At 39.6% G+C, this 12591-nt stretch overlaps 1 protein-coding gene across 1 annotated transcript in view; it reads right to left on the reverse strand.

Moving 5' to 3' along the window:
- The window catches only part of LOC130744369 (uncharacterized), a 19879-nt gene extending 12967 nt beyond the window's left edge, over nt 1–6912 (reverse strand). Inside the window, exon 1 of the mRNA XM_057596561.1 lies at nt 5856–6912. Coding sequence (XP_057452544.1) covers nt 5856–6912 — 1057 coding nt within the window. The remainder of the gene's footprint in view (nt 1–5855) is intronic.
- Between the last annotated feature and the right edge of the window lie 5679 nt (nt 6913–12591).

A 12591-nucleotide genomic window follows, 5' to 3' on the forward strand; every position in this document is an offset into this window, starting at 1 on the left:
AATCTCAGCATATTTCTTTGGAATCCATATCAACAACCTCAAGTATTCAACTTATGCTAAAACTTTCTTTCTCCAACTTAATCATTAATTCAACACTTTTCAAGCGAAAATTCATCTCTTAAGACTATAATGTCTCCACATATTAATCAAACGCTTAGCAAAACTTATTCCTCGAACTCGACTATAACAATATAGTTCAGAGCTAATTCTTCTCAATCTCGCTACCATCAAGGTATCATCTAAAACATGATTAAATCCAACTTATTTAGTCTCTAACAACTCCCCTCAGCAATCACATAACCTATGACTTCATAACTTCCGAGAAACTACTTAATACTTTTCCAGCACTAAATCTCTTGACTTGGTCTACCTCTACTTGGAGTAATCACACGAACTAACCAATCAATGTCTATACGACACTCATCGACTTCCACAGATTCAAATCTTAATCTTTTACAATCAAATGCTTAACACGAACTTTCCTCCCAAATCCGACTAATCCTCAATCAATTCAAATTCATCTTACCCGTCTTTCTATCAAAGTCCATAACCAGCTGTGATTCCGAATATCACCCCCTCAATATTAGGTTGATCAGGCCTAATACATCGAAGGTGGAAATTTAGAAAAACCCACTGGAACAGTCAATGAGTTCCTATCCTCCAGTAGTCACAAATATCCTGATACTAAATCCTTTAATGATCCCGCTACGGAACTACACACCCTCAACATGACACGTATACTACCCATACGGAATCTCCCTAAGATTCGTTCTTCAGCTACTAGCTTCCTCATAATCGCATCGGTGGAAGGCTACTTTCTAGACTTAGTGTGCTATTCCCAACCTCGTGTAACTCCTATAGTTAAAACACGAGCAACTTCGAATAAGGTCCTACTAGGGATAATAATCATAGGATCATAGTCTAAGTAGTAAATACAAGTTAGGCGCGTCACACTCGCTTCGAAGAGAAAAGAGTAAGTTATTCTAGAATAAAAGAACAGTTAAAATATTACCATCGTTCCCACGTTCTTCCTCGTTCAACTCCTCAGCTCTTGCCCCCTCCTTGGTATGAATCCTTTCCTCTGTAGCAAATTGTTTTCCTTTCCCAACATTCCCTGATGATTCGCCCTTGAGTGCCTTACAATCTCTGGAGAAATGTCCCGGTTGGTTGCAATTAAAGCATAGTTTTCCCTTGATCTTGTACTTACTAGCATAGTGCCCTACTTCCCTGCACCTGTAACACGTCACTGCTCTTCCCGAAGTCTTGTTTCATGTCCCTTCGGTAGCATCATTCCCTTTCATCTTACTATCAGACGTTTCCTCCTGGGGTGTCTTGCAGTTCACAGCTAGATGCCCCTCTCGGTTACACTTGAAGCGTCTCCATCCAGTCACTGAGCACTTGTTAGCAAAATGCCCAAACTTTCCACAACGAGTACATGTCACACCTTTGTCACCAACTGACTCCCCTCCAGTATCAGCAGTCGTTGGTTTGTAGACTCTTGAGATAAGATCTCTTCCCTTGAAACGCTGATACGGTCCCCACTGATGGTAGCTCTCCCTTCTGTTGTAGCCTTGAGATCCTGACCTTATTGGTCCCCCAGCTCCTGTTCGGTTCATTCCTCTTTGTTGATACATTGCTGTCGCCATCAGTCGTTGATGATGCTCACGTGTAGCCTCCGCCATCCGGTTAAGATCCACCATCCTATATCCCATCGAACGTCCGATTAGTACTAACCATACGGTAGCACTAGACAAACCACTCAATCCGATTGAGTAGTAACGCAAGCAATTAGAGCGAAAATCGCTCTGCAGACAATCAATTTTCACTCTTTGCAGAGTCACACAACCTAGCACAGAAGACCTATTCCCCAAAGACTCCCAAAAGACTCGACTAAGCTCTGATACCACAATGTAACACCCCGATTTCCAGGTGTCACTTTAGTAACCAAAAATAATCTTTACGCGGAAAACAGGTAATTTTTTTTTTGTTTGTTTCCTTTTAATAAAAGCAATAAAGAAATAAAGACAGAGCCCAACAACTAAACTAACCGATAAACAACAAATATAAACATGTACAGCCTCAGCTGCACTTCCACGTCACACACACTCGCAGTGACTCCAAAGTAGTGTGCCCGTAGGCAAATATTTACAGATCCAGAAGTGTGAGTGAGAAAAAGTATAATTACAAAGCACTAGGAGAAAGTCGGCCTCAAAATGGCCTAAGCAAAGACCCCTATGGTCCGACTGACTCACTGTGATCCCTCCGTAAGAGAACCACACAAAAAGCCATGCATCGGGAACCTACCCTATCCCAAAAGCAAAACGAATCAGAGCTATTACAGTAACAACCAACTCCAAAAGACTCTAACCACCCATACCCCACACTACTATCATCGACCCTCCCTCGATCAGGCATGAAGTCCGGGTCCTCGTCGAAAGCTTCAGTAATAGTCGTTCCGCTCCGGGTCTTTCCCGCACAACGAATCATCACGAACCGGCTGACAGACGCCTGGCAGCAGGCCGACCGCCCAAACACAAACATACAAACAAAGCCAAGGCGCTAGGGTCAACTTACAGAATACAATAGATATACAATCAACTTGTGATAAAGGGAATATATACATATGTTGTATATATATACATATAAGTTATGTATTGCCTACTCTAAGGTATATACATAGCATGTTCTCGAATCTCCTACACAGTTCAATCATTAATACCTAACGATGTTCATCAACATCAAATCATCATAATCTCAACATATGAAGTTAGGTGATAAGGTTAGTCAAACAATGTATCGTCCTCCCAACACACACGTATCCAACTAAACCAATGTTCCCTGTCGTTGCCCTAGGGTAAACGACGATGAAATCTCACGCTTCCATGAAGTCTCACGCTTCAATGGGGTCTTACGCTTGCACGAAGTCTCACGCTTCAGTGAAATCTCACACATTCACGAAGTCTCACGCTTCAGTGAAGTTTCGCGCCTTCACGAAGTCTCACGCTTCAGTGAAGTTGCACGCCTCCGCAAAGTCTCCCGCTTCAGCAAAGGTTCCCGTCTCCACGAGGTCTCCCGCCTCAGTGAAGTTTCTGCTTTCACGAAGTCTCACGCCTCAGTGAAGCTTACTCACTTTCACGAAGTCTCACGCTTCAGTGAAGTTCCATGCTTTCACGAAGTCTCACGCCTCAGTGAAGCTCCGAAGGTATATACTGTACCCGAAGGTATATAGATATACTGTACCCGAAGGCATATACTGTACCCGAAGGTATATACTGTACCCGAAGGTATATAGATATACTGTACCCGAAGGCATATACTGTACCCGAAGGTATATACTGTACCCGAAGGTATATAGATATACTGTACCCGAAGGTATATACTGTACCCGAAGGTATATAGATATACTGTACCCGAAGGTATATACGGTACCCGAAGGTATATAGATATACTGTACCCGAAGGTATATGTCGATTCGGCGACAAAAGACAATTATTTATGAAAGGAGTGCGATCACCCTTGATGACTTCTTGAGTCATCTAACTCATCAAATCTCGATGGTCAAAAACTACTCCGACCCAAACTCAAAACAACCCAAGAGTTAGTGTCGGTCAATACAACACAACTCCACCAACAAGATTACACGAGGGTCTAGTGTCGGTCAATACAACACGGCTCCACAACACTCCCCAAGAGTACTAACGTACTCGGTGACTTTCAATCATCACCATAGCTCACCTTAGTGGCTTTCCCAATTCCGATAACTCTCCAAACCCACAACAAAGGTTGACTTTTCCCCGCCTTTCGTAAATATTTTTCCCCTTCAGTTCTCCTATGCTTAAACGTTAATAAAAATGATTTCAATTCAAATTAGTCAAATTATGAGTTTATTTCTCAAAGTCTAAGTTTCCCAAGTCTTTATTTTTCGAAAGCTCTATCATTCTAAGTTTCCAAAATCAACCACCCAAAATACATTTCCCGGGGAAAGTCTAGGAATTCCAACGAATCCCAACAAATGGCTAAGTCTCAAACCCCACATTCGGACTTGCCTAGGGTTGTTCATCCCACCCGAAATGTCAAAGATCACCAGGTCAATGAACCTCCACTCCGAAGTTGCGTCAAAACGCTCAATTCAACACATCATCAATATCATAAGTTATGAAAACAATCATAACAATAAATCATCATCATAAACAACATCAGATAAAGCATAAGTCGAATTTATTGACGCCTATCATGCAATCATAGCTAAATATAGCAAGTTGCCCTAACCTCGAGCTGTTCCAGCTTCGCAAACAAAGTTCTCCTCAAACAATTGCTCTGAGTCTTCCAAAGTTCCCTCAACTGAACCTCGGAGAAAAACAAAGCAGAATCCAAACAAAATCGATTAGTTCGATCGCAAAACAATACATAAACGATAGACAAAGCATTAAAGCTTCAGAATAGGACAATCAGGTACGAAAAGACAAGTTTTCGAAACCGAAAAACTCCCCCCTAAAGGAAATAGTCCACGACCTCAAAGGAAAAAGGGCTTCGGCTCTTTTTCTTTGATCAAATCAATTCACAAGGTAGTTTTAGGGTAAAACTAAGGCAAAGAAACTGTCAGAACAATTTTCGGACAATCGGGTCGAAATACGACTACGCAGGGGCATTTTGGTCCAAAATAAAGGCTCAAAACTTCAAAGTTATCAGTTCTGAAAACAAATTTGACAGCAATGATCCTCATGACATCCGTGACAACAAATCCTAAAGGCACGAAGTCAGATTAAGTCTTTTTGACAATAAAGTTTTGAAATGTGAGACAAAAAGAGTTTTGAGTCAATTTTTCAGATCCTGGACAACTGAATCGCAATCAGAGTTTACTGACAGAGGTTTTAGACTCAGGGGAACATAAGGAACATAACCCAAGCGAGAAATCAGAGAAATCGGACAATTTTAGAAAAAGCTCAAAACTTAGAGCACAGAAACGACTTCAGAAACGCAACAGAAACAACAATCAGAGGTAGGAATCGTGTTAGTTACCTTGATACCTAGAAGTAGGGACGAACTGCACGAAGATTGGTCAAGTTTTCGCGAAAATCTCCTCCCCCCTTGCTCTCCACGAATTTGGGCCTCCAATGGTGAAAATGAGAGGATTTTTGCTTTTTCGCGCTATTTATAGGCGGGTGAAATCGCGGGAAAATGAAAATTTCGCGATTCCGATTTTTGCAGCACGATCACCGAGAAATTCTAAGAGAGATTCTGGCGTCAGAAATCCAGAACTCAAAACAAATATCTATGATATGGGAAAAACGATATCGAAAATCTCAAAAGCGGTGTAAGTTAAATCTGTCCCAAAAAACTACTTTTTGCTGTGATCGCCGGACGACAAAACTTCCTTCTGAAGAAAGATTGGAAACGTCGAAACAAATCTGGCAACTCGGACGGAATCTTCGTTAGAAGTCCCGAATAGAAAAAGTCTTCATCCATTGCTCGAAAATAGGGTTTCGAAGCAAAGAAATTAGCGTCGGCGGACATCCGAAAAGTGAAACCTATCGTGCGTACAGTCCAGAGTTCCGAAATGAAACGCTGGTCGATGGAAAAATAAAGAGAAACTTTAAATTTTCCGAGAGTTCGAAATCTCACTCAAAACGTTGCTTTAAGAGCGAAATAGCCTATTCTGGACACGCTCGCCATAAGGCAGGTGTGCAGACGACTCGCACTAACTCCGAAAACAACTACGCAACATTCCTCAAGCAATTCCTGAACTTTCTTCTTCATTAATCTTCCTCAAATATCAAACTCCTGTCACGCTTACACTGATTCTACGCGTGAGTCGGAAACTTAACTTGTTCTGAAAATCCAGGTCTTACACCGACCAATTGCATCACCGCCACCCTCCTCCCGCTCTTCCATGCCGTCAGAAAACTCCGTCTCGATATCCTCCTCACCATCATACGCATTCCACCCAAGAACACTGGATTCCCGGCTTGACGAGGGAGCCAAACTTGCACCGGGCACCGGAGCGGCACCACCAATTTCCTCAATGATACGCACAGTGTAAACCATACCATTGACATTGATTTTCCTGAAATTAGCTACCATCTCCAAGCATGAGGTTTGAACCTGCACTCGGGCATACTCCAGCTTAGTGAGGGACGTTATCGCTTCATCCATTGCTACCAACTTACCCACTGGTGTAACTAAGTGTGCCAGACAGTCCCGAGTCCACATATTGATCGGCAGGCCCGAGCACCGCACCCAAGCTAGACGATGATCTGCCACTAGTGACGTCGACCAAGTGTAAACCACCTGAAATACCTCCTCGATCCAATCCTTTGCTCCAGCTAAGACTTCCTCGAGGACAACACCCTCCGGGCCAGACAGTAGCACCTGATCGTTCCCTAAGTAGCGCACCTGAATAGTATGGAACCCCTCCAGAATGAAAGCATCCTGAACGGAGGTAATCCACTCCGGGTTACGTAGCACACCCACCAGGCTTCTGCGTAGCCAATCCTCCGCTGCCGGAACGGCAGGACCTGACCACGATTCAACCGGAATGCCACGCAAGGCATCCCCCAGAGAACTATCCTGGCACACTAAGGCACCCTTTTTCGACACCACTTGAGCATATGAACGCTGTGGCTTGGAAATCGGTTCCTGCGGCAACCCAGCCCTACTTTCCTTCCTCCAGCCATCCCGTCTAGGTTGTAGACCCGCCGGTGCAGACGCTGTCTTCACCCCCTTACCAAACCTGGGTACATTCACATGCAGCTTAGTGGCACCAATTATAATGCCATCCAAAACCCATTCGAACCGCTTTGGATCTTGCACGTCCAAGAAGCGAGCAAAACCGAACTGTTTGCCTCTCCTATCTCGCCTCGGGGATATGTATACCGCCCAAACTCTCCCATACTTCTGGAACACACCCCACATCCCCTTTTCATCAAAGTTGTCAGGGAAATTTGTAAAGAAAAAAGTGGTAATGTTCCCCTTATCATGCAACCTGCCACCATAACCCTTTGCACCCCCTCCATAGCTCCTTCCCTCTCCCCCACTTGCCCTTCCTCCCACTCGCACTCCTCGTCCTCTCTCTCTCTCTCTCTCGCCCTCTCATAAAATAAAAAATTCTCATTACTACTTCTTACCTTACCTTGTTTTCACTGTCTTCACAAAGTATTTTAAGGTGAAATGAAAACTATGTGCTTAGGTTATTTATTTATTTATTTAAAAGAGTTAGTGTCGCTGTCGCGGCCTCGCGGGTGGTGCACTAGTATGAGGTAAGGATAACTAGCAAACTCTAATAACGATTATAGTAGACTTATACTAAAGAATGAGGGCTCGAATTTGCAACATATTAAATACGAGACTCTATCAATTATTTTGCTCCACCCGACTAACTTTTGGAGTATCAATTTTCTCACCACCCCTTTAAATATTTTATATAATTCTTTTTTGCACTTTTAATTTATAAAATGTATATAATTTGTCTTCTACATTTATAAGTGCGATATGTGATTGATTTTCACAATATAAGCACCGTCAATATTAGTGGTGAGAGAATGTGAGGATGGTAAAAAATAAATGGCCCAACCGCCTAACCTTTGCTAATCTGTGTTTTTGACATAAATGATAAAATAATTGAGTAACATTGCCTTTTTGTCTGTATGTATGTTTATATGCTAGAGGAAGTTTACAATTTACGTGTGTAGTTATTTATTCATCCGAAAGTTTACTTGATCAATCATTGCATCATATGATTGTAGCCCAAAAATAGAAAATTGATTTGTATCAATTGTTGAAACCATCTTCTGGAAGAGAGTGCCACTTCCAGCAAAATTTGTCATTAGAAAATTTCTGGGAGAATAAAGAGAAAGGAACAGTTCATTTTTTGTTTGTATATTTTGGAGATTTTGAGGACCAGGCGCAACAGTTGTACCATAGAACTTTATAGTCACAAATTCGAACATAGCAAGAGTTTCAAAATAGGATTAAATATGCATTTACATAGTCATTCTAAAATAGCTGATTATTGATTTTGATTTCTTCATTTTTTAGGGTGATATTTCATGGCGGTTTAAACCACCACTAACACATTTTGTGACGGATTCACCATGGTTTAAACTGCCATCAAATGTCACAATAAAGGAATGAAAAGATCAAAATCAATAATTCAATATCTTAGGACCAAAATTGACAAATAAAAAAAATTAAATGGACTAGTTTAGGGAAAAACATACCTATCCCTTTATATTATCATGTTTATTATTTTTAATATATATGGAGATTTTGGTCATGGATAAAGATGATTGACTAAATAAATTGAGGATTGAAAGGACGATTCTGGTCTTTAAGAATAGTGGAAAGAGTTTTGTACGACTTTTTTTTGGTTGAACATGTATATTTTAATCAAACATATAACAATTCAATAATGATTGATCGTTGGGTGGATTTTTTTATAGTCAAATGTTAGTTGTTAGTAATATTAGTAAATTAGTCATCATCATGGTTCGAACCCTAGATCCTTCACCCTTCATCTCACCCAACTCTTATGTCCCTAGCTCTTATCACTTGAACTATCATTCGAGGGATCGTTGGGTGGATGGATTATACTTTGGCCGGAGTTTAGCTCTAATCTAAATTAGAAAATTAATGTATGACAAAGCACTCACAAACTTAAGTTGGTCCATGTGTTTATTGAGGTTATTCAGAAAGGTATGCACATATCTACTTTCACTTTCTTGGCTGCATTTCTGTGGACTCTTATGTAGATTTGTTTGGAGGTTCCTTCAGCTGAGTTCGTGACCTGCCCAATTATTACGTGTGTGTTTGAATACTATATGAGTGAAGGCAAAATCACATTTATCTCAAAATATGTGAAGAGTTTGATTCACTTTTTAATTCGAAGTGGGTGTTAATATCTGTTAGTATTGGTGTCCATAGGTATAGAGCTATAGACCATGGTTGACAGAATCGCGAGTTACAACGTAGAATCGCACGATTCTATGATGTTAGTCGACCTCTCCGTCTTGAATCGCTTGTAGAATCGCCACCGTATAGACTCGCGTAGACTCGCCGAGGAAACGCGTGGACTCGTGGAATCACGCTCTGTCTCTAATTCCACTTCTCTGAAATTGGGTCCTCAAGACACGTATACTCTGTTTGGACCCGAGTTATTTTAAGTTCAAAACCTAGAATTAAAATGCAAAACTCACTCTCATCTTTCCGTTACACTCTCGCAAGTCGCATCACACTGGACACTGTTCCTTCTCCTCACTCTCGTGCATTCTCCTCTGTTGCCCTGCGCCATCGCTGCTATGGTGTTCACTCTTCTCTTGCGGTGTGACATGCTAAATTTAATTGACCCAAATAGATCACATAGACATAGATACAGATTATAGCATGTTGTGATTCAATAGGGTAAAAGGAATTGTGCACCTGGAAGGATTGAAGAATCCACGAGTTTGTTGTTTGACCTGATAATGAAAGTAAAAGAGACACCAAATGATGAAACTGCTCTCAGCACCTGGTTATACGTTCTCAGGATAAACTGTCTAATGGGGCAGCAATTTATATATTACCAATTGAGATCAGGGTCCCCTCATTAGACAAAGTTAACTGACCTAACCCATCATACGACAGTTAATAACCAAAGCCTAATTTGTCATCCATCATAATACATGTAATTGAATTAATTTAATAATTCACATAATTGATATTAATAACCAAACAAAATATATTCTAATTAATTGATAATGATAATCCACATAACAAAAGAGAGAGTTAATTATAAATAAATCTAACATAAGGTTGCTGGAAATCTTTCATGTGACATGTGATCCACTGTACCTCACTGGACACTACAGCAAGTTCCATGTACTCAACGTATGCTGGGAATGGTGAATCGGTAACTTGTTTTTTAGATTTCTAGGGGTGCTTGCTACCATACCACAACACTTAGTTGGGGTATGATACAAGACATGACGTAGACCAATGACATTTAAGTGGGTATCTCTTCTTTTTCCCATATATGTTTTAAATGAAACAAAAATTCAAATACACTGCAAAATGTCGGTTTCCTATTGGAACACGCAAAATTACGTCAGTCATGTATCATACAATGAGGGTATGGTAGAATTCACCAAGTGACAATTGATGTCTATATTCTTGGTTTGTTCGTGGAATATAGGATTATTAAACGCAATGTGTATTGTTGATTGGGTATCACACAAGACCATAGTAAGGTTGTTGGAAATATTTCATTAGATTTAGACCTATGATCTATTGTATTTCACTAGACACTGCAGCGAGTTCTTTGTACTCATCTTCTGCCGAGGATGATGAATCAGTAACTTGTTTTTTAGATTTTCAGGATATCAATGAATCACCTAGGAAAACACCAAACCCCTGTAGATTTCCTTGTATCTGACACAATTTCCCCAATGTGCATCACTTTATGTAGTCAAAACTGAAGATAATGTTCTAGCAAGCCTTGACCAGGACAATTCTTGAGATACTTGAGTAAATGATGTAAAGCAAGGTTGTCAGACTCGTGAGTCTAAGCAGACTCGTGAGTCTAAGCAGACTCGTTTTGGGTAGGTAGACTCGACTCGTAGACTCGACGAGACTCGAGTCTACCAGAAATGAAAATTTACTAAGTATAACCCTGTCACATGAAGAATAAATACAAACATATAATCTAATTATAAGAGCATCCAAGATTTTTTAACGCAAAGGAGGAAGAGGAACGCGATAGAGGTTGAAAATAGGTTTAGTTTTAGGGATTTTTAATAAATTTGAGATTTTTTAACTTAAAAAAAAAAAAACCTTGACTCGGTGACTCGGTCACCGAGTCAGGCCAGAAAACGAGTCTGGCAGCGAGTCGACTCGTTTTTCCTATGTAGACTCGCGAGTCTACCGAGTCAGCGAGTTAACTCGCGAGTCTAACAACCTTGATGTAAAGCATCAAGATGTACACTTGTTGGCTTTGACATAAACTGACTAAGCTTGTCTACAGTAAAATCTATGTCAGGTCTTAATATACTTAGATATACCAGCCTCCCAACTAGCCTTCTATGTTGTGAATCTTCTTTCAATAGTGTCGTTGAGTCTGCTGACAATTGCCGATTAGGATCCATTGGCAAGGATTCAGAGACTTTGAAACCAGAAAACTTGTGTCAGTTAAGAGAGTTAAAGTATAAGCCCTTTGGGAGAGAGAGATGCCTTGAGTGGAGTGAGCAATCTCTAATCCCATAATTGATCTCAACTTTCCCAAATCTTTCATCTAGAAAATGGATTGTAGTATTTGCTTGATGGAATCAATAAGTGGCATTGTAGAAGCAGCAATGATAATTTCATCTACATACACAAATAGGGCAACAAAAGATGAACAATGATAATATTGTTTGAAACCAAGGGCCAACTAAGTAGATGAAAAATTTGAGAACCATTGTCAAGAGGGTTGTTTCAACTCATAAATGGATTTGTTCAGCTTGCAAGCAAGTTCATCCCTCTTAACATCATAACCTCGAGAAAAATGTTTGTATAGACTTCCTCAAATAGCTCCCCATATACAAGAAAGCATTATCGATGTCCAATTGATATAATCTGCACAGGAGCCAAAGAAAATGTGAGCCTTCTGTGGTAATTTTAATTTGCAACAGGAGATAAAGTGTCCATGTAAGTGATCCCATTTTTAGCCTACCTAAAGTGTACATTTTTTTTATATTGAAAGTGTATTATTTCAAGTGAAGTAAAAGAAACCTCTATATGTGTAGGGAACAAACAACATGTTTTTTTAGTAAAAACAAAAGGTACAATTTAATTGGTCTTAACTTAAAACACATTAATAATCTTTTACATATTAAAAGGGTCAGAAATAAAATGATGAAAGAATCAAGGAAGGATAGGCAACGTGACATAAATGACTATTTGAGAACATGGAAATGCAAGGGCTGAGTGTAGGGGCCAGGGGCCATGAACGTGTGTCATAACATAAATCAAGCTATTGGACAACATAGATAGGTGCATCTGCATATTTTTCTTTTAAATCATGTATTTGTCGTATAACATATTTTTGAATTTGTTTAATAAAATAAAAATTAATTAAGAAGCACTAAAATAATTTTTAGAAGAACTTATGTTTCCTAACCAATGTTATTTTTTTATTACTTTCAAATTTTGAGCCAGAACCATTATGAACATAAAACTTTTTCTTTTCCTACAAAGTATTTAATGCAGTTCGCAAAACCAATTAAATGCACCAATAAACCACTGTTTTGTCTATACATAGTTAATTTGAAGAATTATAGGTTTCAACTTATGCGGTTTGGGAAAAAGTAAGTTTAATATACACGAGAACAATGTCAATATATTATAGAGTACAAACACTAATTTTAACAGTTTTTTAACCATACAATATTATTTATTGGTTACAATTTACGTGGGTCTTAACAGGGGCGTAGCCAGGATTTTAACACCAGGGTGGCCAAAGATTAAATAAAAAAATATTTTTTTTATTTAAACAAAATTCATTTTTGGAAATAACTTTTACGTATAATTTCTAGACATATTATCAATCTTTTATCCTTCATTTCATCAAATTTCATTATATCA

This window comes from Lotus japonicus, chromosome 3, assembly GCF_012489685.1.
Source record: "Lotus japonicus ecotype B-129 chromosome 3, LjGifu_v1.2".
Classification (NCBI taxonomy): domain Eukaryota; kingdom Viridiplantae; phylum Streptophyta; class Magnoliopsida; order Fabales; family Fabaceae; genus Lotus; species Lotus japonicus.